A 26,209-nucleotide genomic window follows, 5' to 3' on the forward strand; every position below is an offset into this window, starting at 1 on the left:
CTGAAGTCCACAAATCTAAGTTAACACCCCTCTGCTCTAAATCCCCTTGATCATTTGTCATCTTTAAGAACATGTGCGACTCTTCATCCTACCTTGAAAATTGCCTTTGTCTCAGGCAGCTGGGTTTCAGTCTCTGATTTTAACCAATATACTTTGCTATTCCCTTAAATCTTAAATATGGGACATTAAACTCAAATAAGAGGGAGTTTCAACCACCCCATGTTGTCTCAATAAATCCAAAACAAAAGACTGGCATTTAAGAGCCAGGGAGGGGAAATACATGGTCAGTGTAGAGGCAATGTCACTACCTCCCTCTGATATTTGAAAGGATTCCTTTTTCAGTCCACCCCCTCCCAGAGATCTTCCACCTTTTATGCTAGGGTCTTCTTTGTGTAAACCCTCACGGGTTACACGAGACACTTGGGGACTCACTGAAGGATGCTACTTTTAGGCCCTATAAAAATTACCATAAACCGTTTGGGAAGAACCAAAGCTCTGCTGCCTGCCCCGTTGTCAGCGGATCGCCCCCCAGCACAGGCATGTGGGTCCCAAGCTGCCCACAGCCATCCCCTGCAGGGCCAGACTGAATTTCTACCCAAACAGCAATTACACCCCCAACCCCAGTACACTCTTCCTGGCCCTGGCCTGCTAAATGGTAATTAACTAAAAACTAAATTGAAACTCATTCCAGTAACTTCCAAACATTCCGTGACAGCTCTAGGAAACAGAATTTAATTCCAGTTTTCTTGTTAAGGAAACTTTAGTGTTCTGCAATTAAATAATGATTTACGGCCAAGCAGCCTTAAGGCTGGAAAGGGGTTCAGAGAACCCCGAAACTAAAGAAGAAAAAGAAAAGCATCAACCTTTAACCCGTACGGGGCCAGGGTAACGTTCTTCAGTCTTTTGTTCCGCAGGACACGTTTTGAACCGGTCCCGAATAGGAAAAGTGGGGCAGGAAAATAACGTCAGACGCCAAGCCCAAGAGACCGACTGGGAGGTAAAACCGCAGAGGCGGGTCTCGGGGAGGCTGCTGGCGGGGACCAGCGCCGCCCGTGGGCAGGGCGGGCCCTCAACACCACCATCCGCTTCCCGGCAGCGAGCCCGAAGCCTAAAACGCGCGCGCCCGGGCTCGTAAGACGCGCTCAGGCTTCGATCCCGGGGACGTGTTTCCAGAGCGGGGCCCCAGCCCTGCGGGCGCCGGGGCACCCTCCTCCGTCCGGCCCAGGCTCCCCCGTCGGTGCTCCGCGAAGCCGTGAAGAGACCTACCTGCTCAGAACCGGACGATCCCCGGACTGGGACTGCCGGAGCCCCCGCGGCGACCCGACGGCGGCCAGGGCGGGTGCAGCGCCGCCGCGGCCACGGGGAGGCCGGCCGGGAGCTCTCGGCTCGGGCGTGGGCAGGCAGAGGCCCTCCGCTGACCTCCCCGGCTGCCTCGGTTCCCTCCGGAGGAACTCAGGTGGCGCCTGCTCCGCCGCCCCAGGCCGCCCTGCGCCCCCAAGCCGCTGCGGCGGTGGCAGCCGAGGAGCAGCCCCGGCCGTCTCCGCCCATCGCCCGGGCTTCAGCCGCCGCTCTCATGACAACCAAGCCCAGCTCCGGGCCAGGAGCCTCTGCGCGTGCGCAACCCCGCCCCGACGCTGGAGCGCCTGCGCACAAGGGAGGGCTGGGCCGCTCCGGCCCTCGGGGTAGTGCAGTTTCTGAGGTCGACGGCTGCGCAGAAGACTACGTCGCGGCTTTGCTTCCCTGGGTCTTCTGGGTAATAAAGTTTCCGAGGGGCAGCGCCTGCGTACGAGCCCTCGTCGCCCCTCCGCTTTCTTAAAGGGCCTTGTTGGCAATGTAGTTTCTGGGCTCGGCGTCCGGTCTGTGCCCCGCCTGCAGACCCCTGCGGCCCAGGCGAAGGTTTCCTGAGCTGCTGGCACGCGGGTGCCTGGAGGACATCTGTAATGCTCCAGAAACCCAAGACCGTGAAACTGCGGGCCCTGCGCAGCCCGAGGAAGTTCGGGGTGGCAGGCAGGAGCTGCCAGGAGGTGCTGCGCAAGGGATGTCTCCGGTTCCAGGTAGGCTGGGCCGCGGGGGTCTTCGAAGGGGTCGGGGAAAGGAGCGGCTGCGGGAGCCCTCGGGAGCCGTTTTCACTTGCCGTCCGCTCCTGGGCAGCAGACCCTCCGCGCCCCGGCCTCCTCTCCAGGAGGTGCCCCGGCGCCCGAGCCTGGCTGCAGAGCGCGGGGAGGCGGAGGGAATCTGGACACCGCCTGGTCTCTGCTGACCTCCCGGGTCGGGGCAGCTCTGCACCGAGCCGGGAGCCCTGGCATTAGTGTCAGGCGCTAGTCGGCCCAGTGCTCTTGGAGACACAGCCGCTGCGCCTCTGCCAGCTTCCCTTAGCTTCCCTTCTGTAAAAGGGTTGGGCTGGGCGATCTCCAAATCCCTTCCGGGGATTTCAGTCTTCACTCTTTTTCTTATTGGGTTTGTTTTCTTAAACCAGTGCCCTGCTTGAGTGTATGTGCACGTGTAGGTCGGTGGTGGTAGTGGTGGTAGTGGTGGTGGTGGTAGAGTTGCCATAAAAATGCCTAGAATTTCAGACGGGGCCATTGGAGATAAGACAAAAAAAAAAAAAAAGCCTAAAACTGGCCAACGTGGAGTAATAGGGAACCAGACCTCAGCAAATTAATAGTGCCAGCACACAGAGGCAGTGAGATGGTCAACCAGGGCACGGGTCCGGGGCTGTAAGCTCACTGATGTGAGATGTTCACAAGCTTAGTGGAATCAGTTAGGCATCGGTTTTTTGGAAACAGGCTTGTATTTTTAAAAAGTCCATGTCTGGGCATGGTGGTGGGCCTGTAGACTCAGCTATTGAGGAGGTTGAGGCAGGAGGATTGCTGAGGCCAGGAGTTCAAGACTAGGCTGGGAAACATAGTGAGACACCCCCCCTAAAAAAATACCTGTGTTGTGACTCCTTCAGCAAATGGTCACCACTTGGTATACATTTTTCTGTGACTGTTCATATTTTAGAACTGCCTGCAGTCAGCTATCCTTGTTTTGACTCCCTGACTCTTGGGTGGTAGGGTAACATACACTTCCTGAGCCAGATTCTTTACACATAGCTCCTTCTGATTGTTGATGAGGCCTGTGGATGAAAAACCTTGTTGTGCTCCCTGGAGAGTGGCTACCTGAGACCCTTCCTTCCTCTGTCCCTGCAGCTCCCAGTGCACAGCTCCTGGCTGTGTCTTTACGAGGACGGCACGGAGCTGACTGAAGACTACTTCCCTAGTATCCCCGACAATGCCGAGCTGGTGCTGCTCACCTCGGGCCAGACCTGGCAGGGTTGTAAGTGGCAAGGACCTTGGAGGTGGGCAGGGAAGCTGGCACGGTGGGGTGCTGGGAGGGAAGGGGACCCCCTTACTCTATATACAGGTCTCCAGGAGGAGGCATGGAAGTGCCAGGTCCTGTTCAGTCAGTTGTCTTTTTTTTTTTTTTTTGCGGCTTTTGGCCAGGGCTGGGTTTGAACGCGCCACCTCCGGCATATGGGGCTGGCACCCTACTCCTTTGAGCCACAGGCGCCATCCCAGTTGTCTTTTTAAAAAGTTTTTTTTTTTAGAAGAAATCATAGGGACACTTTCATCACGTTGGATTTGGCAGAGGATTCTTAGATGTGGTACCAAAAACATGAGCAACGAAAGAAAAACACAGATAAGTTAGACTTTGTCAAAATTAAAAACTTTTGTGCTTCAAAGAACACCATCAAAAAGATGAAAAGACAACCCACAGAATGGGAGGAAATATTTGCCCATCATGTATATGATGAGGAACTTGTATCAGAATATTTAAAGAGCTCTTATAATTTTTTTTTGTTGTTGTTTGTTTTTTGAGACAGAGTCTCACTTGGTCACCCTCAGTAGAGTGCTGTGGTGTCTTAGGTCACAGCAACCTCAAACTCTTGGGTTCAAGTGATCCTCTTGCCTCAGCCTCCCAAGTAGCTGGGATTACAGGCACCCGCCACAATGCCCAGCTATTTTTTAGAGACAGGGTCTCACTCTTGCTCAGACTGGTCTTGAACTTGTGAGCTCAGGCAATCCACCTGCCTTGGCCTCCCAAGTGCTGGGATTACAGGTGTGAGCCACTGCGCCCAGCCTAGCTCTTATAATTTGACTAGCCACAGGGGCTCATGCCTGTAATTCCCACTTCGGGAAGCCAAAGTGGAAAGATCACCTGAGGCTAGGAGTTTGAGACCATGCTGGGCAATATAGTGAGACCCCACATCTGCAATAAAACAAAACAGATTAGCCTGGTGTGGTGGCATATGCTTGTAGTTCAAACTACAGGGAAGCTGGGGTAGGATGGCTTGAGCCCAAGAGATTTGAGGTTACAGGGAGCTAGGGTTGTGCCACTGCCCTCCAGCCTGGGTGACGGAGTGAGACCCTGTTTCTTTCTTTTTCTTTCTTTTTAGAGACAGAGTCTCACTTTATTGCCCTTCGTAGAGTGCTCTGGTGTCACAGCTCACAGAACCTCCAACTCCTGGGCTTAGGCGATTCTCTTGCCTCAACCTCCTGAGTAGCTGGGACTACAGGCACCTGCCACAATGCCCAGCTATTTTTTTTTTTTTTTTTGCAGTTTGACCAGGTCCGGGTCCGAAGCTGCCACCTTCAGTATATGGGCTGGCACCCTACCCACTAAGCCATAGGCGCCGCACTGTTTCTAAGTGAAAGAAGCCAGTCGCAAAAGAACACATGCAGTGTGATCCTGTTCATAGGAAACGTCCAGAGCAGTCTACAGAGACAGAAAATAGATGAGTGGTTGTTCGGGGCTGGTGGTGGGGGAGAGAGAGGAATCGGTATCTAAAGTGTATGAGGTTTCTTGTCGAGGTGGAGAAAATGTTCTAAAATTGGCTATGGAGATGGAGGTACAACTCTGAACACACCCATTAAATTATGCCCTTTAAATTGTAGGGACAGGAATTTTATTTCAATAAAGCTATTTAGAAAAGAGAAACTCCCAGACTTCTTCAGGGCCTGTGCTGTTTTCCCTTTCCACGTAACGTGCAGAACCCAGTCCCCACACCCTCGCTGGCTCTCAGCATTGCTGCGTCATTCTGACTGGCACGCGGTGACGTCTCCTTGTGGTCTTAATTTGTTTCTCCCCGTGGCCAGGGATACCGCATTATCTTTTCATGTGCTTTTTTGCCATCTGTAGATTCTCTCCAGTGAAATGTTTCTTCATGTCTTTCGTCCGTTTTCAATTTGGATTTTTTTGTTGGGTTTTGAAAGGTATTCCCCCGTGATACATTTAGATACGAGGTCTTTGTGTGTGTGTTCACTGGGCAGTAGCTTGTCTCTTTATTCTCATAACAGTATCTTCTGCAGAGCAAGAGTTTTTAATTTTGATGAACCCTGGTTTGTCGATTGTTTTCTTTGATGCTTATGCTTTTGGTGTTAAGTCGAAGGACTTTTCCACCAAGGCTTTGGCCCTCCTGTATTTTTCAGCATCAATTGATAGGATCATGTGACTTTTCCTGGTTAGCCTGGATCATGTTGATCGATTCCTGAACATTGAACCAGCCATGCATTCCCACTTGATCGTGGTGTAGACATCCTTCTATGTATTACTGAATTCTGTTTGCTAACGTTTTGTTAGGGTCCTCGGTAGACTTTTCACTTATTAGGAGCTTGCTTGGAGAGCTCGCTACTTTAGGGAGTCATGAAAAGGCTCCATGAGAGGGGTGGTGCCTGTGGCTCAAGGAGTAGGGCGCCGGTCCCATATGCCAGAGGTGGCAGGTTCACACCCAGCCCTGGCCAAAAACCACAAAAAAAAAAAAAAAAGAAAAGAAAAGGCTCCATGAGAGAAGAGGGGGAAAGTATTTGAAGGTCCAAAGTAAGGTCTTGAGGGAAGGGCCAGAGAAGGGGCAGCTTGGTTTGGAGGGGACGCATACAGGAAGGGCAGAGTCTGCTGGTTTGGTTTCTAAAGCACATCTTCACACTGTGGTGACAGGTAGTCACTGGATGATGGTGACAGGGCAGGGACGAGGGCCCGGGGACGCCCTGAGTCTGAGTCTGGCAGTCCCTGGAGATGTGGGCAGAGACTCTTCTTGTGTCTGGGGGCAGCTTGTGTCTTCTGCTGGGCTGTACACCTTTTTGTTTGTCCCCCATTGGCTGCAGATGTGAGTGACATCGGTCACTTCCTCAGTGTGTTTCATGAGCCCCATGCGGAGGTCATCCAGGCCGCCCGGCAGTTGCTGTCTGGTGAGCAGGCTCCGCTGAGGCAGAAGCTGCTGGCTGACCTCCTGCACAACGTCAGCCAGAACATCTCCGCCGAGACCCGGGCAGAGGACCCGCCATGGTTTGAAGGTGTGTGGGAGGTGTCTCTGGACCAGCTGGGGCGAGCAGGGGAGGCCTTCCTTGCAACCTGAGGTACCAGAAGAAGTCAGGTTCTATTTCAGGTCTGAGGTCCCCCCCAGTCCAGGGCTCATCTGGCTTCTCAGGGTGGGGGTTCTGAATAAAAGGTGTTCATCAGAACCTACCCCACCCCAAGGCCTCGCGGGGAAGGTGTCCAGCAAGAGCTCATGTGGTAGGTGAGAGTTTGGGGCAGCCCTCTCATGGGCCTTTTTTTAAAATAGGTAAAATAACAGCAACATGAAATTCACCATCATGGCCACTCTTTAGGGTATGGCTCAGTGACCTGATGCACGGTCACATTGCTGTGAATCATCATCACTGTCTGTCTCAGGAACTCTTCACCTTTTCATTCTGAAACCACTAACACTAACTCCCCCTCCCCGCCAGCCCTGGTGACCCCATTCTGCTGCCTGTCTCTGTGATCTGTCGACCCCAAGACCTCCCCGAGTGGAGGCCTGCAGCGTTTGTCCTTCTAGGATAGGTCCTGGAGTTCATCCCTGTCTGGCAGGTGTCAGAGTCCTTCCCTCTTCAGGCTGAAGAAGGTGTGGTCTGCTCACCGTTTTCTAGAATGACTCTTGGGCAGCCTTCCCCTTTAAGGTGGGCTGCCGTCAACCCTGAGAGACTGAAACCCTCTTGGGAAAGGGACTCGAGGGCCCGCAAGCCACAGCCCTCGGTGGTGTTTGAGATGCTTCCAAACGCACACACTGAAAGAGCCAGGGCGCCTCACTCTTGGAAGGCTCGTCAGAATGGCAGTCTGACCCTCACGTGGGGTCTCACTTGGCCCCGGGCCAGGTGGGCACAGACCAAGAACCCCAGGCCTGCCCCATGGACTCTGGGCATCTGCCTCTTTCTCCTTGCAGGCTTGGAGCCCCGGTTTCGGAGTAAATGTAGCTACCTGAGGTACAGCTGTGAGAGCCGGATCCGGGCCTACCTGAGAGAGGTGAGCCACATCAGAGCCAGGGTGCCGGCAGGCTCGGGGCAGGCAGCTGGCAGGGCTGCTCCGCGCCTGTGCTTGCTCTGACAGCTTACTGGTACACTGCGAACTGGGAGAAGCACCCGCCTCATCTTGCTGCTTTGCTGCCTCCTGCAGGTGACAGTAGGGATTTTGCGTCTTCCGTACGTCTGGCTGCCCTTTGGGGTTGCCACTGCCCACCAGACCCAGGCTCTTCCTCTTCCTTTTGTGTGTAGTAGGCCAGCCTTGCACGTCTTCATGTCCCTGGTGGCTCAATTTCGACAGGGGCTTATCTAGCCTCTGAGAAGAAAGAGAAGGCTCGGGGTGGCGTTTGAAGATGTTTTTTTGGGGACACTTTGAGTGATTGCTGGTCTGAGCTCTGACTTCTTAAATAGAGCAGCCCCTTCCTTCTGGGGAGGTGTCAGACACATGCAGGTGCAGGTTAAAGTGTGAAATTCCAGCGGAATCTGCTGTTCACTTTCGAGGAGAAATCGGTCCTCAGTCCAGTGCCCCAGCGTGACCTCTGTTCTGCCTCTTTTCAAGAGAGAAATAGGCTCAGACGACAAGTGAGGAGCAGAGTGGAGAGCAGGGCCTGCCCCTGGGTAGAAGCGTCCCTGTCCTGGGCTGTGCTTGACATGGGGACCTTGGCCCCCCCACTGCGTTGGGCTCTGTGCCATTCCCTTAAGATCCTTTTGGACAGGACTAGAGAGAGGAGGGACGGTGTCCTGGTGGGCAGATGCTGGCCAGCATGAGTGGAGGGAGCAGACAGCAGGGCTAGGCTGGGGGCTTTCGCTCTGTTCTCTGCAGGGTGCTCGCTTGTGCTCTGCAGGTGGCAGGAAGTTCTGAGGATGCGCCACACGCTGCCACGTGTCTTGAGCCAAGTTTTGATTTTTGTGGTGAAAACTGGACATAGTGTGTGCTTGGAAGCTGGTGCTCAGCAGGCACCTTGGAGGAGGCTGGTGAGGGCCTGCCAGCCCTTCCTGGTTCCCACCCCGGGCCTGGCCTGCCCTGGGGGTTCTCCAGGATGTCAGTCACACACTCCGCTGTGGCACCACCGTCCTGCCATCATCCTGCATTTGCCTACCTGTGGCCCCCATGGGGAGGATGAGCATACCCGGCCTCACCTGTTCTGGCTCATGGGGCAGGGAAAGGGGATGAGCTCCAGGGAGGATGGGGACGAGGATGCCCAGAGCTTGAGTTCATCTTTTGTCCAACTGTAATCAGGGTTGGCAGGTGCTGGCAGAGGTTGGAGGGGCCTGACGGCCAAGCTGTAGGCAAGGGTTACCCCCTCCAGCTCCTTGGCTTGCAGACCCCCTCCCTCCTCCCTTCCCAAAGGTGGGGCTTGCTCTGCCTTCATCTGTCTGCCGCATCTGAAGGTGGGTTTCCTCATTACTCACGTGACTTGTCATGCCACCTGTGCCATGCACACTGTTAGCATGTGGGGGGCACTGTGGGCTGGCCTGCATGTCCTGCCCTGACACTGCCCCACGTGGTCGTGTCCTGTGTCCACCCTGCTGTGTGGTGCAGCCGCCTCTGCTGTTGAGCGTCTCATCAGGGTCTTGTACTGTCTCTACCCCCTGAATCCCCTCACCTGGCTCACTGCAGTTGTCCTGACTCATCTCGATAATTCTTCTGCCAGGTGTAATAGGTTTGGGCTCTTCTGTCCCCCCACACTGACCTGGCCACAGTGAGACAGCTGCCACCATAGACCTCACTTGGGGTCTGTATTGTGGTTCTTTCCGTGTCTTGGACTCAGAGCAGTTCCCAGGGGGAGGGGCAGCCAGGCAGAGTATCTGACCAGAGGGGCAGGGTCTCAGCCCTGCAGCTGAGGGGGTGGGGGCCCAGTGCTGGCTTCAGGGCTCACATCAGGCCCCAGGTGCTCCCTGCCTCCTCAGGTGAACTCCTATGCCTCCTCAGTGGGCGCAGAGGCCCAGGAGGAGTACACGCGGATCCTGGGTGCCATGTGTGAGAAGCTCAAGTCCATGCAGTACAACGGCAGCTACTTCGACAGAGGCGCAAAGGCCAGCAGCCGCCTTTGTACACCGGAAGGCTGGTTCTCCTGCCAGGTGAGTTGTGTCCTTTACCCTGGAGCCATCCTAGTGGCCTAGGGCCAGGTGGGTGAGGATGCTCAGCCCTCAGCCTGCCTGGGCAGAGCCTGGTGAGGAGGTGCAGCCACCACATTCTGAGTGAGGGAAGGACAGCTGCAGCTGTGCTTCTCAGGCCTCAAGCACCCGCGAGTCCCTGGGAAGCTTGTACAGGTGGCTGGGCTGTGCCCAGGGCTTCTGGGCCACACCCAAGGCTCTTGTGTCTGGGTCTGGGCTGTGCCCAGGGCTCCTGTTTCTGGGTCTGGGTCTGGGCCACACCCAGGGCTCTTGTGTCTGGGTCTGGGCCGCACCCAGGGCTCCTATGTCTGGGGTCTGGGCCACACCCAGGGCTCTTGTGTCTGGGGTCTGGGCCGCACCCAGGGCTCCTGGGTCTGGGGTCTGGGCGGCACCCAGGGCTCCTGTGTCTGGGGTCTGGGCGGCACCCAGGGCTCCTGTGTCTGGGGTCTGGGCGGCACCCAGGGCTCCTGTGTCTGGGGTCTGGGCCGCACCCAGGGCTCCTGTGTCTGGGGTCTGGGCCGCACCCAGGGCTCCTGTGTCTGGGGTCTGGGCCGCACCCAGGGCTCCTGTGTCTGGGGTCTGGGCCACACCCAGGGCTCCTGGGTCTGGGGTCTGGGCCACACCCAGGGCTCCTGGGTCTGGGTCTGGGCCGCACCCAGGGCTCCTGGGTCTGGGTCTGGGCCATGCCTTAGGTCTGCTCAGGCTGACAGTTCACTGCTGCAGGGCAGCTGAAACTGCATGCGTTGGTTTCTCGTGGCTCTGGAGCTGGAAGTCCCAGGTGCAGGTGTCGGCAGTTTTGGTCTGGCATGCAGAGGGACCTTCTTGCTGTGTCCTCTCGTGGAGGTGGTAGGAGAGCAGACAGCGTCTCAGTTCCCAGGTGCAGGTGTCGGCAGTTTTGGTGTCTGGTGTGGAGGTGGTGGGAGAGCAAACAGCTTCTAAGGTCTCATCTCACAGGGGCGCTGATCCCATCAGGTGCCCACCCTCATGATCTCAGCACCTTTCCAAGGACCCCTCCTCCTAACACCATCACAAGAGGGTTTAGGATTTGAACATGTGAATTCTGGGGGACACATTCAGACCATGGCAATGGGGCCTGAGAATCTGCTTTCTCACACATCCTGCCCAGGGACCTCACTTTGGGAACCACCCATCTGGGCAGGGAGGGCAACTGCAGGGACCTGTGTGTTTCCATTTAGTGTAGAGGGGCAGCGGCACTCACTGGGGGCTGATGGCAGAAGGACATTCCAGGGGCTTCCGGAAAGTGGTTCTGTTCCCCTGTTTGAGCTTTCTAGCTGATGGGGAGTTCGGGGATTTCAGGAATTGTGGCTGCATGTGACACTCTGAGCACTAGTTACTCAGTGTTACTGTGGTAGTTACTACGGTAGCATTGGCCATACAGGCTGATACCCCGGGCTCTGGCCAGGGCCCCTGTATACGTGGACGGATGCAGGAGCGCGTCATGAGCAGCTGCCACTGCCTCAGTGTTCAGAGGCTGGACGCAGTGACCTCTGCGAGGGTGGGTGGAGGCCCCCGAGGGCCGTGCTGCCTTCCTGCTGCCTGCCCGGGCCCCTTCTGTGCTGTTAGGTGTGTCCCCCTTGAGTGGTGATGGGGTCCAGGGTCTAGTGAGTCTCCAGATCCTGCCCCAGTGTGAGGAGGGACCGGAGGGCGTCTCTCACCTCTTAGACGCTGCAGTCGCTTTCCAGAATCATCCTCCACTGTCACCACTAAGAGGTTCTGGTAGCAGGGGCAGGTGTGGCCTCTTGTGGCTTGTTGCTGGGCAGATTCGTCCGTAGGTGAGGGACTCTGACCAGAAAAGTACTTCTTGTGAGCTTGGCATTCAGACTTCCAGATGAGCTCGCGTGATCACCCGCTGTACCAGGCACTGTGCCAGGTCATCCCTGACCTCGGGGAGGTGTCAGCATCGTGGAAGGTGAAAGGGATATGAACAAGCAAGGGTAGGGAGCACAGCTAGTGTACTGGGGGCCATGGGCCAGTCAGGAGGGGACCCGGGAGGAGGCTAAACTTTGGTGTGGGCGTGGGCCCTGTGGGTCTTTGGCGTACTGGAGTACAGGGTGCAGCTGAGAGCCGTGCCACTCGGCTTATGTTCTACAGATGTCCACGAGAGAATGAGTGTGCCACATGATCAGGGTGAGGGATCACAGGGGCACAAGGGCTGGAGATCACAGGTCTGTAAACCGTTAGTCAGGACCAGTTTCCTGCAGGGCCTGCATCTCTGTAAGATCGTCTGACTTGGCAACAGTGGAGGCAGCAAATGACAGACTCACTTCCTGGTCTCCCCTTGCTCTCTTGGCCCTCAGGGACCTTTTGACACGGACAGCTGCTTGTCGAGACACTCCATCAACCCCTACGGGAACAGAGAGAGCAGGGTCCTCTTCAGCACCTGGAACCTGGACCACGTGTAAGTGCCTTCCCGGGGCTCAGGGACCTGGCCTATGTCTGAGTGTGCTCTCCTGGGGCTCGGGAACCTGGCCCACTATAAGTGTGCTTTCTCTGGGGCTCAGGGCTCATGCTGGAGGAGCACCAGTGCTGGGATCCTGTCCCTACCTTGCTTACAGCCAGGGAAGGGGCCCTGGTGGCCAAGGGGTGGGTGAAGGTTGTGTTTGGAACTTTCCTAACTCTGCCCTAGGAGCTTTGTAACCTTGGTGGATTTTAACCTCTAGCCTTTAGCCATGACAAATTGTAAATGAGAGCATAGCAGCTTTCAGTGGGGTCTGTGGGTCCCAGTGAATAACCAAACCTGAGGGTGACCTTGGGGACCCTGCACCCTTCAGTGGGTGTCAGAGTGAGGGTTCCTAGTGGCCTAGTCAGGGGCTAGGCCTAGGCACCTCCCACTTGTCTGGGCGGCCTCCTGCTGCTGTGTCTGCACTCAGCCCCTCAGCGGGGACGGCCTTCTCTCCACACATCCTCCGCGTGCTGCTTGTCAGGGGTCCTCACAGTGCTCTTGCATTGGCTTCCTCCAGATGCCCAGGGTCTCTTAGTGGCTCTGAAAGTTTCCCATTATTTTTCTTTTGTGTTGCTGGCAGTGCACATCTGCACTGTGTCCGTGTCCTGTGGGTGGCTGCGCGAATGGCTCTCTAAGAGCCCCACTCCCGGCATGCACCCCTAGTGTGCTCCCCAGGCTGCTCTCCCACGCTGCATTCAGGCTGGGCCCGTGTGAGCTGGTGGACAGCACACACAAATAGCAAACAGAGCCTGGGAAGGGCTTGTGTGTGAGGCTCGTCCTCTATGAACGCTGCCATTACCCGTTACCTGAGCCGGCCCCTCAGAGTGCCGGGCCAGCCCCAGCCAGCCCTCCAGCAGACGCAGCCCACAAGGGCACTGGGCAGCACCAGCAGGAGACCTTCCAGGCCTATGCACAGACACACCCAGTCCTGTACCGCTGGCTGGACAGGTGGCTGATGACTGTGACTGTGGGGTTCTTCCTTCCTCCTTCCCAAAGCCCTGGACTCAGCTGCCACTTTGCTCTTTAATGGGGGAGAGTTGGGGGCCGGGGGTGTCTCAGTCTCACTCCCTCTGTCACTTGAGCATCCCCAGCCTGTATCAGGGACGTGAACCCTGGGTTCTTCTGGGGCGGAGCTTTCCCTGGTGGACACAGCATTAATTCCTCTTATCTCGGCAGGCTAGGGAGACTCTTCTTTCTTTTGATCTCAACTATGTATTTAAAAAGAAGGTAACTTTTGTTTGGCATTTCTCTGAGTGTGGGGGAGGGTCCACGCCAGTGTAGCTGCCACAGGCCACCAGCCCAGCTGCGGGATCACTAGTCCAGTCTTCTGAGCCCCCGAGTTCCTGCACATGTTGCCGAGGGCCCAGTGAGTGGTCTGCTTGTAAGTGAAACAGCTTCACAGAATGCAGTATCGTATATTTTTCAAACATACACACATGCAAATAAAAGTATAAAGTTAGTACTGAAAGATAAATATTATATCAAGCCCTTAACAGTGATACCTCTGGGGAGTAAGGAAGGAAGTGAGATTAAGTAGCTAGAAGTGACTTCAAGTTTATTTGTAAGGTTATATTTTCAAAATTTCCTTTCAATATCACATATATATTCTTTTGTAAATCTATAGGTAGATAAAATGTGGAAACAAGCCACATTGTTGATGGTGGGGAGCTATGAGCAATGGGAATACTGTTGACTTTTTTTTTATTCCTATTTTCAGTATTTTAAACAATGTCTATAAATCAAGTTTTACTTTATTTTTTTTTCTGATCCTGTGTTAATATGGAGAACATAAATCAAGTTTTAAAAAGTAAGACCAGGCTCGGCGCCTGTAGCTTAGCGGCTAGGGTGCTGGTCACATACACCAGGGCTGGAGGTTTTGAACTCATCCCGGGCTTCCCAAACAACAATGACAACTACAACAACAAAAATAGCCGGGCGTTGTGGTGGGCGCCTGTAGTCGCAGCTACTTGGGAGGCTGAGGCAAGAGAATTGCTTAAGCCCAAGAGTTTGAGGTTGCCTGTGAGCTATGACGCCATGGCACTTTACCAAGGGCGACACAGTGAGACTCTGTCTCAAAAAAAAAAAAAAAGGAAGACCATAGAGTTGCTGTGCCAGGTCCTGCCAGACAGCTCTGGCCCTTGGGCATGGCCGAGTTTCAGGGATGAAGACTAGGATGAGGTTGGGAAGAATCATGCCCCAGGGCTCCTCTGAGACATCTCCCCAGCCCAGCTCTTTTCCATGCCCCTGGTTCTTCCTGGGTGTTTCCATGTGGGGTTCCTTTTTGATATCCTAATCTTCACCAGTCTCCTGTGAACAGCCAATGCCCCATGCTTGGTTACGGCAGCCAGGTGGAAACAGCTGTGTCTCTGTGGTTTGATAGGAAGTGTGCTGCGGCAGCCTGTTGCCTATGGTGCTGTGACAGCAGAGGGTGACGTTCTACTTTGCAGAATAGAAAAGAAACGCACCATTGTCCCTACGCTGGCCGAAGCAATCCAGGAACAAAACGGGAGAGAAATAGACTGGGAGTATTTTTACAGCCTGCTTTTCACCTCCGAGAATCTAAAGTTGGTGCACATCGCCTGCCACAAGAAAACCACCCACAAGCTCGGCTGTGACCCAGGCAGAATCTACAAGGCCCAGGCGGGGCTGAAGCGGAAGGGGCCTGCCCGAAAACCCCGGCCAAGTGCTCACACCGCATTCTCACCCCTGTGTGAGGCCTGATGCGGGGGCTTAATTTTAAGAGGTGCTAATTTCTTCTGGGGAGGGTCTTCTGGGAAAAATAACTTTAAAAAAGTATTTCCTGCCATTGTGATTTCAGTATATTTCTGAATCTGTCCTCTCTGCCTTCTGACAGCCCAACTTCCAGAGGACAGCTGCCGAGTACTCACTGGACATGTGTGGGGCAGACTGGTTAGGGGCCAGGAATTGTCTCTGAGCTCAGGGATGCTTCCTCCTGTGATGTCACCAGCGTCCTGTGTACTCACACAGGACGGTCCCCATGTGGCAGTTGTGTCATGGCTGAACTTGGCCGCCCCTGCTGGAGGGACAGGCTGTCCATGCATCAGCTGCCTTGTGGTCTCCACCCCACAGCGGGTGGACAGCTGCACCCTGTAGGCTCCTTCAGATGCCCCAGAGAGAGGGGCGCTCTGTAAACAGCACACAGGATGCCCACTGTAAATGGGCATAATGGTAAAAACTGGAGCCCTCCAAGTCTGCAGGAGGGCAGTGGCTGCTTGTGGCATCACATTGAACTGTATGATATTGCTGTTTTTCTAGGTTAAAAGTGGTCAGTTGTCATTTATTTCGAGATCAACCCAATACATCTACATAATGCAAAACTATACAGCAGTGTGAAGCGTCTGTGAGATACAGGCTTATGTAGGAAAGGAGGCCGTCAGGTGCCTGTGGCTCCACCGTGCGGAGGGAGAGGCTGGGGGTATGTCCCCCCACACATGTAAGTGTGCTCCTGGCGCTGTCTGCAAGGAGACGGCACTCCGGGGACACGGAGGGGAGAGACTGGACGGCATAGGGCTGACCTTCTAAATCTTGTATTTATAATAAAATGCTTGAGTTTTTTGAAATGAGGATTTACTTTTTAACATTAAAGTGTACTTTTTTATGGCCATACATACATAACATTCGAATTTTTACATTTATTATAAAATCAGGTAAAACAAGAAAGATTTTTTAAAAACAGATGTGTCAAAAAAGTTTGCACTCCTTGAAAAGAAGGATAAAAATAAGAGGTCAGTGATGTTTCTAAAATTGACCTAGGTTGTTCCATTTTCTCCACTGAAATGCAGCAATTACTCAGAATAAACCAGGTCCGTGAGGAGCCTGCAGAAGCCCTGCAGCATGTGCCGTTTGTCTGGTTTGACGGGGACGTGTGGCTGGTGGGACACTTGGGGCCTCGCAGCCAGGATGCCTGGTTCCTCTCAGATTCCCTTGTGTAGGTGAAGAACACTTTGGGCCTCGGCAGAGCCCGTCGTGTGACGCGGAGGCGGCACTGGCTGGCCAGCCTCTGGCTCCTCCCGGGTCACGGGTGTGGCCTTTCCCAGCGTCCCTCACAGGCCTCCTTGATGGCAATTCTCCCCTCCCACGTGGCCACCGTCCTCTGGACACACGGGCCTGCTACCCTCCACCAGACGGCTGCGCCGACAGGGCTTTCTGTGACTGTGTCTACCAGGGTTTCTGCCCCGGCCTCTGCTGGGTCCCGTCCTGCTCCCTCCTCCCCTTTCCTGGCCTGAGGCTGCACTTCTGCAGCAGGCGTGTCTGCTGGAGCCCTGCACAGAGGGGAGGCCAGTGAGCAGGAGTCACAGGCTCTCAGAGAGGCGACATGGTTATTTTGGTTATTGTTTTCTGCTTGATTCCAAGCTCTCAGCTGGGTGAGGATGGCTATTACAGACACGAGGTATCTCTGGTCAGGAGTGAGGTTACCTAGACCTCAGGACCCCAGGCTGGAGGAGGCAGCTGAAGCCACAGAGCAGGTGCAGGTCCATCGGTTCTGATGCAGGAGGGGGAGAAATTCCAGCAGCTGAGAAGGCCTAAGGGTCACCTTCTCCAGAGAGGTCCCAGTGTCAGTAACATGCTCAGAGGGAGAGTCCAGTGGGTGAGCCTGCAGAGGGCTTGGCGTGAGCATAGTCAGGCCTCCCTGCAGCTCAGGAGGAAGCTGCCACAGGTGGGAATGGGGAGCTGGCCAGGTGCCGAGGCAGAGGGTGGGGACTGGGCTCTGTAGGAGCTGACGCTGGAGCCAGCTGCTCAGAGCTGGGGCATGTTAGGATTGGAGGAAGAGGCCTCTAAGACTGAAGGATGTGAGCAGTGGGTGAGAGACTCAGTGAGGAGAGAAGCCAGACTTATTTTTCAACCTGTCCCAGTTCAAAGAAAGGCCTGTCTCCAGGGAGAATGAGGAGGGTCTCCAGGAACTGTACCAGGCCGGGACATCAGGAGGCTGTGCCCTGGCCTCTGCCCTAGGTCCCTCTTCCTGTTGCCACCTTCTCAACACCTAGGATATTCCACATGATCCTCAAAAATATTCTTCCAATTGCTGCGTGACATGATGCACCTTCACTGTCAGAAGCCCACCCCCACCTGAGCAGAGGCGAGGCCTGGCCACATGGTGAGCCGGTCGCCAGTTAAAGGGGGCAAGGCAGTGCACAGAGGGACCATCACTTCCTACAAGCCTAGGCAGACTGGGAAGGTGTGGCACCTGGGAGTGAACAGGGACGGCTGCAGCAACGCATACATTTTCCGTGTTGCGATTTGCTGGGAGCGTTGCCTGTGCGGCTTCTGCAGGTGCACTGACTCTGAGGGGACAATGTGCTTCCCATGTCGCGGCGGCTCCGGCACCAGGGACGAGCTGCTGTTACTAACAGTCATCCATGCAGCAATCTCAAATTGTAAATTGTTTCCCCGGCTACCGTGAAGTGACTTTACAGGCCACACTTTCAAATATAGTTCATTGATCAAGAAATCACAAATATTCAGAGGAGATGAAGGCCACGGCTGACAAGAAGCGGAAGAGGACTGCCAGGAAAATTACTTTCAGGGAGGGTAGTTTTGGGACAGGAAGAGAGAGCTGAAAAATTCCTCATAGAGCAACTACGTTTTGTTCCTAATTTAGCTGCTATGCAGAGCCCTGCCTGTACTCTTCAATTTAGCTGCTGTTAAAACCAAACCAGAAATGCACAATAGCCCCAACAGGAAGACCCTTGGTCACTCATGAAGAACCCCACACTGTCCCCAAATCTCACGTGGCCTTTCCCTTCTTGGCCTCGGTTACCAGGGACCTGGGTTCCCTCCTGGGTGCTCTGCTGGTTTCTGTTTGCATCAGTGGCAGGAAGAGGCAATGGACATAGCACCCCCCACATGGCCTCTCTCACACCACAAGGCAAGTGGAGCAGCTGTCCCAGGACACCTCAATGGCCCAGAGGGCACAGCCTCTTCCACACACAAGCTAGAAAGCTCAAGGCTGCTATGGCTAAGGCCAGTGAGGGAGGAAGAAGCCCTGGACAGAAGGGGGTCCCTGCCAAAGGTTTTTCCTGCCACACAGCAGGTGGCCCCCCTAAGAGAATGTCAGACTGAGGACAGGATTCATCTCCTCCACTTACGAGCCCAACACTGCTGGCTCTCACGCACTTTAGCTTTTGGAACTAAGACTTCTTCAGAAATATTTTCAAAATATATTTTATTTCTTTCCCACATGTATTTTGCAGAATTTCCAAGATAAACATCAGCATCATATACAGAAATAAAAGAGAGTTCTTTAAGAACTGGCATTGAGTTAATCACAAGAATAATCACATTTTTATAATGGAAAATAAACTTGCATAATACCAAAAACGATAAGCAGAAGGGAAGAGGCATCCTTACCAGATCTTTCTTCCTTAACCCCCCCGCCGTTAGCTGACTCATGCCATCATCATGACACTGACCCAGACGATAGCTCTGCATGCTCAGACTTAGTTCACACCAGTGTGTCTCCCACGGGGTCTGAACTTGGCGCTATGATGGGCCAGTACTGAGGACAGTAAGAACACAGTGTCTTGGAGACATGGTTTATATGACTTTTGTCCTGTGCTACACTGCCAGACTGTAGCTGGACTAACACACAAATCATTCGGTATACTCCTACATTTCAGCGTCATCCTCTTCCTCCTCATCGTCTTTGGCTCTGAAATGCATTTTTCTGAATTCTCTTCTGCTCATTGAAGGACAAGATGGAGACACTGGTGGCAGATCCTTAGAGGGGAGAAAAACAGACTTTAGTCATGCATCACACCACAAGAGCCCTGGCATCACGATGCACCCTCCAGCTCCAGGTCTTGCCTGGGTCCCAGCGCTCATCTCTAGCTCAGAGCTCCTTCCCTGTTGGGTGGACCAAGTGAGGAGGAGGAGGGAAGATGCTGGGATTGAAACAACAGCAACAGCAGTGGGGGGCAGGTGCTTGAAAACCCACAAATCTGATTTCACAGAAACAGGGTTTCTCGGTGGAGACCCCTCCCACAGCTTTCCCCAATGGCTGTGATTGTCAGGTTGGGAGAAGAAGAAAGGGCCCCAGGTAGCAAATGTTTCATCCTCTCCTCTTGGGTTAAAATCACTGACTGATGCTGAGTTTTGTGCTGAGGTGTTACATGAAGTGAGTGGGCATCACACAGCACAGTGCAGGTGTGTGGGTGTGAGGTAGGAGGGTATGAGGTGGGGCTATGAGGGTGTGAGGTGTGTGGGTGTGAGGGTGTGTGAGTGTAAGGTGTGCAGGTGTGAGGTGTGAGGGTGTGAGGTGCTGCTCAGCACCTGTGGGAGAGGCAGGTGCCGTTCTTACCTGCATGAGCTCCACATTTCCGAAGAACCGACTCACAGGCATCGGCTGGCTGCTGTCATCATCTAGAAAGACGCTGTCGTCCATCTGGAACAGCGATGTCTGCGTGCCCTCTGTCCCTGGCGCCGACTCATCCCGCACAGTGGAACTGTCCTGAGACTCTTCTGCTGAATCGGCACTGTGCTTCGGCGCGCGCAGGCCATCTGCAGTCTGTGCTGAGCCGGTGTCACTCACAACTCCACAGTGACCCAGCAGGAGACCTGAAGTCTCCGGTGCTGTGGAAATAGCAGCGTTGGTGCCCGAGAGTGAGGCCCCGTCCTCAGCAGGCTCATTTTCACAGCGGGTCTCGGGTGTTACATTTGGCAAGGAAGCGCTATCGCTTTTAGAGATAAGTTTCTGTAATTCTGACTTTACAAGGTGACCTTTGTCACACTTGAACTTCTTGGAAGTTCTCCTGTCTGTGGCCCTGTGTGATGAGGAAGTCTGTCAAGAAAGAAAAGAGTAAGGGAGAAGCAGACACAGCCAGCTAATGAAGGAGGCCTCCATCCCAGAGGCTGGTATTTCTTTTCTCACATCCAAAACGATGAAAACGCTGTGATCACAACTTTCACAGATCACCATTTCACTGTTCTGCCACCAAGGGACCGAATCCAGAGTGACGGCCAGGAATGAGCCTAGACCTCTCCACATCACTCCTACGTCCAGGTTTCCCTCCGCAAACTCAGAGCGTGTGTTCACATGTTATAAAATGGTCAGGGCAGAACTCTGCATCCTCTGCTTCCATTGGAATGGAGGCTCCACGGAGGCAGGGACCTTTGCTTTATTCCCTCAGTAGTTCCAGACACATAGTGGGTGCTCAGCAAATATTTGTTAAATTGACTTCAACAAGATTTGGACAAACATCTCAATTACAAGTCCAACGCTTTGCTGGCTGCTGGTGCATAGCCAAGTCCCACTGCATGCTGAGTGCTGAAGGAAGCGGGCTGGCCCGCTGAGTCCAGAAGCCAGGGCTCCTGGGAGAGGACAGCTGCATGCTGGCAGTGGGAAGAGTTCCCTTCCCGGGCCCCCAGCCCACCCTAACCTTTCTCTTAAAGCCTGTAGGGGTGAAGCTGCACAGTAACGCACCAGTATCCCTTCTCGGATTGCCTGGCAAGGCAGAAGACTAGCAGGGCTGTGTCTCAGAGACTGGGTCCCTGAAACACACCCACACTCGTGGGCAGAGCCTAGAAAAGCAGCCCTGACTGGCATGTGCCCCTCTCTGGAAGGAGCCATGGCCCCGTCACCTGTCCATCTGAGATGGCCCACCTCTGGGGTATAAGAACATTTGATGTTTTTCTAATGCAACATGTCTTGCAGCGACAACTTTGTATAAAAATGGACCAGGTCAGGCGCTTGGCCTTCTCCAGGGGAATGAGGCTCACCAGACATGCTGTCTTGGCAGACGTGGAGCCAGTGACTTCCTGGGCAGAGGCCAACCCGGATGCTGAACAACTCCGGGCTCTCAGGCGCACTGAAGATCGCACTCCATCTGTGAGCTTATCCGAAAACACTCCAGGTAAGAACATGAACAAGGGATGAGAATTCCCCACAAAAGAAAACTTAAACCATCCTGCCCACGTCTTTATCACCTTCAAGGAGACACCTGGGGCCCGAATGGGCAAATGCAAACAAAACTGCCTGGATTCAACACACATCGCTCCCCACGATCTTGGAGATTTGGGACAATTCATCTCCTTTATCCTGCATGTTTCTGGGAAACATCAAGTGTGAGTTCATGGATAGTATGTCCATTTCAAGTGTTTAGAATAAGCAGAAGTACTTTTCCTGAAAAGGTTCTCAAACTTTTATACGGTGTCAAAGTTCCTGATAAAAGGTAACAAGAAAAAAAAAAAAAGCCAACCCCTGCCCTCATTCCTCTGGCTTCACTGCAGTCTGAGTTCCATGAAAGTGGTTAGCTTCAAACGGTCTGTGAAGCTAGTGAATGATGCCCTATGATCATATCAATGGACACAGCTGTGATTTCATAAAAAAAAAAGAAAAGAAAGCGGTTAGCTTTTGTATCATGAATCTTAACAAAGCGGTCTGCCTTCTATTTTACCCCACATGCAAACGAAAGTCTTCTAATAACAAGAAAGGGACTAATTAAAGCAACAAGTTTTAAAATAACTATTAAGGAATAATTTTAGGTTTTCAGAAAAGTAGTGAGAGTGACCCTGCACTGTTCCTCCAGCTTCAGCTAATGTTCAACAACTGCGGGACGTTTGTCAACGCTAGGAAACTGTCACTAGTACAATACTGTCAACTCAGATTTTATTTGAATTTCATCCATTTCTCCACAAATTCCTTTTTCTGTTACAGAATACCATAGTGCACTTAGAAAACAATATATTTTAACGTTCACCTTAAAACTTGAAAGGAATGAACATAAGGAATAAAGAGAAGTGACAGATGGGGGTGGCGAAGGTGGCCCCTGTAAGCAAAGGCTGTTGTCAAACTGGGTGTAGGGTGGGCAACCCAAGAGGACAGATGAGGGTCCTCTGCCCAGGAGCAGATGAAAGAAATGAAAAGGAAAGCAAGGCATCTGAGAAACTGTTAGACCAACGTCTCCAGGCAGCCCCTCTGCAGGCAGCAGCTCCAGTGTCCGGGGTACTGCGCCCCTCTGTGCATCTTAAAAAGCAGCAAAAAGCTGCAGCAAACTGTGTAAAGACAGCACGTCTGGCAGCTACGAGCACAACAGACAAGGCCCTCACGGGCCAGGTACCTGCTGCCCTGAGCACACCTGGGTCCTTTTCTGAAGAGCCCTGCAGCAGCTGTGTCAGCCACGCCCAGGAAACCCAGCCCACAGAGGTCAGATTGCCTTCCTAGAGTGGCCACAACATCTCTCATAGGGACAAAGTCTCACCACCCAGTCCTGAAGAGGCCCCTCTCCCTAAAAAAAAAAAAACAATCACTTGCATAGCAGCGAAGAAACACTTCTGTCCTACAAGGCCCCCGACTGCCTTCTCCTTTCCCCGAGCTCCTCCAGTCACTCCAGAGCAGCAGTGTCCTGCTCCTGGTGAGGATGATGCGGGGGAGGGACTTGTCCAAGTGTCACCACTTGTCACAAGTGAGGTTTGCCTTTGACGTCCCGTCACCAGCACAGCTCACCCAGATGTGACCCCCAAAGCTCCCTGTGGCCAAGACTACATGAGAGACTCCATGGCTGCTCTGTGCTCCACGCACAGCAGGCCCTTTCCAGGGGCAGGCACTCCTAGGTGTGGTCTGTCCCAATCCTCATCGCAGGGCCATCAGGCGGGCTCGTTAAAACCTGGCCTTTCAGACATAAAGCCTGTGGGTCTAGGGTCTGAGCAGGCCTGGGACAGGTTATCACAGGTGCCTGAAGGCCATCTGCTGTCCATTCTGGATCCGCCCCTGCCTCAGCTCCAGTGTGGGAGAGCCACCCAATGCACCTGCTCCAGAGCACTAAGGACCCACCACATCCTTCCTGGCCTGTGCAGCCCACCCTCCTCAGCTGGTCACCTTGGAATGCTCCCATATAAATAGTCCAAAAAAAAAGAAAGAAAGAAAAGAAAAGAAAAGAAAGAGACCTGCTCATCGAGATTCTCCTCATCCGAGTAGACTGTTTAAAACCCACCATGTCAGAAGCACAATATGGGTCCTCAGAAAGAGCTGGAAGAAGTGACTTTGGCATAACGTGCTAAGGGCTTCCCAGACTCTCTGCCTAGCCTGAGCGATGCAGAGTGTGGTCCTGTGGGCAAGTGAAGAAACACCTGCTCAAAAACAGCTACAAACACTCAGCGAGGAAGAGTCTGTGGAAGGTGGGCTCCACTCTGCTGCAGCCAAGAACACAGCCCCTTTCCTCAGCTCGTTAGAGGCCCAGGGCCATGACCCCATCCCAGCTCGAGAGGCAGCAGTACCAGGCCAGGAAATGCAAGTTGATGTCAGGCTCCCAACCAGCCAGTGCTCCAGCTCCTCCAGGAGTGTCATGTGTCACTTGGAGATAAGCCCGTCACTGTCACAAGCTACAGAGCTGTGGCTCAGGGGTAGCCTTACTGTCTTCCCAAAGGCACTGAGCTCTTGCAGCAGAATGTGGAGAAATTCAGGTCCAAGGGGGCTCTGGAGAACAGTGGAGGCTGTGATGAGGTTCCCACATAAATTATGACGCTTGCAAAGTGAAGTGAAAGTCAACCCATACACTGGAATAAAAGCAGGTAACAGAAGCTGGGTATGAAAGCAACCAGATGCTGGACGTGTTAGAAACAGACTTCATAGTAGCTGTTACGAATGGGATCAAGAGTGAAATGAACAAGGAATGAGGAAATAAAGAGGCCCTCATCATCCTTCCTCATTCTTTTTTCTCTGTCCTTTACTTACATCATCTTGTTGTTATCCCCAAGGGCACCAACATAAACTAACGGGAAATGCAAAGTAAGGAGAGAGAAAGGAGCAGAAAAAATGCTCAAAGAAATGATGGCTGAAAGCACCCCAAATTCATTGAAAAACAATAGCCTGTAAATTTAGGAATCTTAAGTGAACGCCAAGTGGGATAAATGCAGAGACATTTATCATTGTAAACATGAAAGCCTGAGGTGAGGGCAGAATCTTGAAAGCTTTAAAGAGGAAAGTGACATCCTACTTAGAAGGGAACTTCAACAAATGAAACACTCACTGACTTTTCAGCAGAAACCAATGGATGCCACCATGCTCAAAGAAAAAAAACAAACAAGAAACCTATATCTAGTGAAGCTATCCTTCAAAAATGAAACCAAAATAGAGAGATTTCCAGATCAACAAAAACCGAGAGTTTGTTGCCAGCAGACTCACCTTGTAAGAGATGCTGAAGGAAGTCAGGCTGAGAGCAAGTGACCCCAGACAGTAATTCAGAACCACACAAAAAATCAGAGAGCAGAAGAAAAGGTAAGTATGTCCTTTAAAAAGATAGTTTAAATGCATTATTTTCTCCTTTCTTAACTGATTTAAAAAGCAATTGTATGTATATGATATATTCAGAAATGTACTACATGCATCCGCAATAACAAAACAAAGTGGGTGGCAGCAAAGCCATGTTGGGCTAAGATTGTAACATTGTATTACTGAGTTTGTAACATAACAGGCTATAACAAAGTAGCACCAAATGCAAATAAAGGGAAAGGAGGTATGTAAGAGTAATATTTTTGATCTCACTGGAATTAACCTTGTACAAATCTGAAATTGATTAATATGTACTTGGTTAAACACAGAGCAACCACTGGGGGAAAAAAAGCAAAAAATATAGTGAAGAAGAATCATTAACTTAAAATGCTACATTAGGGAATACTCAACTTATGCAAAAGAAAATATTCACTTTAATCCACTTAAAGGATGAACAAGGGAAAAAAATTTCTAAAAAGAAAAAAGTAAAATGACATATGTAAACCTAACTACTGTATATTACCACACTAAATGTGAATGGGCTAAACAATTAAATCAAAAGGCAGAGATCAGACTGAACGTTAACAAAACCTAATCAACTGTCTACAAACAGTAGAACTCACAAGTGTTCACTTCATTTGAAGAAAGGAGAGCCCAGGCACAGCTTTGAGCCTCCCAGGTGGCTATGGAGGAGGATGAGTCCACCTTACAAAGGGACCCCTCCTTTTCCCTAACTCTCACCTTCACCAGTGAACTCTCAACATACTCCAGGCACTGGCACCCCCCCTGCAATCTTCACTATCCTCTGGGGTGGGTCCCTTATCACCCCACATTTTTGCACATGAAGCAGCTGGTGCCAAGCTGAGGGCCCTTGGCATGTGACCTCCCTATGGGGGGCAGCAGTTGAAGGATGAGAACCTTTGGCTCCACAGCACCTACAGCCATTAGGAGTTGAGACCAACTCCGAGAAAGAGACTAGGAGCACCCTCTTCTTGAGCCATCTCCTGCAGACACGGTCTGGGAGCCCTCCTCCTCCTGGGGATGTGATCTTGGAGCCCCCTCTTCCTGAGGGTGTGCTTTGGAAGCCTCCTCCTCCTGGGGGTGTGGCCTGGGAGCCCACTTCTCCTGGCTGTGGGATCTCAGAGGCCCCTCCTCCTGGGTGTGTACTCTGGGATCCCCCCTCTCCCGGGGCAAGCCCACCCCTCGGCCTGAGGCGTCCCAGAACCCCTTCTGGGCTCCTCAGACAGCCGGCGCACCTCCGCCGGCCCCGGCCGCTCACCTTCCGGCTCCTCATGAGTGTGCGCGGTGAGCTGCCACCGCCAAGCCCGCGCCCAGCCCCGCGCTCCCAGCGCAGCGGCAGCCAGGGGAGCCCTTCCGCATCTCCGCGGCGTCGGACGTCACCATAAGGCCGGCCAATCATCCCCCGGTATCCCCAGGCATGTGACTCAACAAAATTGACTTTTTACGTAGACAGGCGGGCTCAGCGCGGAGGGAGTGGTCCGGGGGCGGGGCGCCAGGCCGGCCATATTCGTGAAGGGCGCTCCCTTCGGTGCGCCTGTGTCCACCAAGTTTGCGAGGGTTGGGCGTTCGCCTTGGTGACAGATGCTGCCCTTGATGTGTCTGTGTCCACCATGTTTGAGACGGGCAGGTGGCCATGTTTGAGAGGGGCGCTCCCTTCTGTGTGTCTTGTCTGCCATGTTTGAGAGGGGCACGCGGCCTTCCCCTCTACCCCCCCACGCCCCCCAGTGAGAGCCAGGATGCTCTGGAGCCAGGAGCGCACACGTGTGGCGGCCCTGCCCTCCCGTTGCAGCTGGAGCCGAGCGCGGAGCAGGGCCCTGGCCCTCTCAGCCAAAGACCAAGCGTCGGGGGAGGTGCCTGTCAGGCCTGATCCCGGCAGTCCGGGTGCCGTTACCGTCCTGCTGCGGGGGTCTTTGCGGAGCGCTGCGGGCCGAGGCGTTGGGTTTTGGGTGCCGCCGAGGGTCGGAGGCGAGCTGTTACTGGAGGGTGCCCAGCGAGTTCTGCACAGGGTCCAGCACGTTCTCATGGTCACTCACTCGCACCTGCGCACTCACGCCCCTAGCCCCG

At 53.4% G+C, this 26,209-nt stretch overlaps 3 protein-coding genes across 14 annotated transcripts in view; 1 reads left to right on the plus strand and 2 right to left on the minus strand.

Annotated features, from left to right (window-relative positions):
* The window catches only part of CEP104 (centrosomal protein 104), a 50,732-nt gene extending 49,172 nt beyond the window's left edge, over positions 1-1,560 (minus strand). For 3 of the 6 annotated variants that reach the window (XM_053575441.1, XM_053575443.1, XM_053575442.1), the window contains exon 1: positions 1,267-1,558. The gene's annotated coding sequence lies outside the window, so the exon portion shown is untranslated. Of the gene's footprint in view, positions 1-1,266 lie in introns of all 6 variants that reach the window. The other 3 variants (XM_053575445.1, XM_053575444.1, XM_053575446.1) reach the window with 2 other exon arrangements.
* Positions 1,561-1,742: 182 nt separating this feature from the next.
* On the plus strand, positions 1,743-15,860 carry DFFB (DNA fragmentation factor subunit beta). Of its 6 annotated transcripts, XM_053575450.1 has the most exons (8): positions 1,755-2,054; positions 3,192-3,318; positions 6,144-6,332; positions 7,241-7,320; positions 9,228-9,398; positions 11,753-11,853; positions 14,346-14,641; positions 14,753-15,860. In XM_053575450.1, the coding sequence occupies exons 1-7, from the start codon at positions 1,941-1,943 to the stop codon at positions 14,617-14,619; spliced, it is 1,056 nt and encodes a 351-aa protein (XP_053431425.1). In that variant the 5' UTR covers positions 1,755-1,940; the 3' UTR covers positions 14,620-14,641; positions 14,753-15,860. The 6 variants fall into 6 exon arrangements, with proteins under 6 accessions (XP_053431428.1, XP_053431429.1, XP_053431425.1 ...); XM_053575453.1 differs by lacking the exon at positions 14,753-15,860 and having other exon boundaries at positions 1,743-2,054; positions 14,279-14,481; XM_053575454.1 differs by having other exon boundaries at positions 1,753-2,054; positions 3,192-3,340; positions 6,067-6,332; positions 14,346-15,859.
* A 2,211-nt stretch (positions 15,861-18,071) lies between these two features.
* Positions 18,072-25,529, minus strand: C22H1orf174 (chromosome 22 C1orf174 homolog). Of its 2 annotated transcripts, XM_053577230.1 has the most exons (5): positions 25,404-25,529; positions 20,635-20,748; positions 19,217-19,696; positions 18,530-18,636; positions 18,072-18,415 (listed from the first exon to the last, which is right to left on the minus strand). In XM_053577230.1, exons 1-5 carry the CDS (start codon positions 25,416-25,418, stop codon positions 18,400-18,402), a joined length of 732 nt encoding a protein of 243 aa, XP_053433205.1. In that variant the 5' UTR covers positions 25,419-25,529; the 3' UTR covers positions 18,072-18,399. The 2 variants fall into 2 exon arrangements, with proteins under 2 accessions (XP_053433205.1, XP_053433206.1); XM_053577231.1 differs by having other exon boundaries at positions 18,072-18,636.
* Positions 25,530-26,209: the final 680 nt, after the last annotated feature.

This window comes from Nycticebus coucang, chromosome 22 (genome assembly GCF_027406575.1).
Source record: "Nycticebus coucang isolate mNycCou1 chromosome 22, mNycCou1.pri, whole genome shotgun sequence".
Taxonomy (NCBI): Eukaryota; Metazoa; Chordata; class Mammalia; order Primates; family Lorisidae; genus Nycticebus; species Nycticebus coucang.

Excerpts from the sequence above, each read along its gene's own strand:
- DFFB (XM_053575454.1), top strand. The coding sequence starts at position 1,941 with ATGCTCCAGAAACCCAAGACCGTGAAACTGCGGGCCCTGCGCAGCCCG. Across the intron at positions 7,321-9,227 it reads TCCGGGCCTACCTGAGAGAG|GTGAACTCCTATGCCTCCTC; the intron begins GTGAGCCACATC and ends CTGCCTCCTCAG. Across the intron at positions 9,399-11,752 it reads AAGGCTGGTTCTCCTGCCAG|GGACCTTTTGACACGGACAG; the intron begins GTGAGTTGTGTC and ends CTTGGCCCTCAG.
- C22H1orf174 (XM_053577230.1), bottom strand. Across the intron at positions 19,697-20,634 it reads CTGCCAAGACAGCATGTCTG|ACTTCCTCATCACACAGGGC; the intron begins GTGAGCCTCATT and ends CTTTCTTGACAG. Across the intron at positions 18,637-19,216 it reads GAAATGTGGAGCTCATGCAG|GATCTGCCACCAGTGTCTCC; the intron begins GTAAGAACGGCA and ends CTCCCCTCTAAG.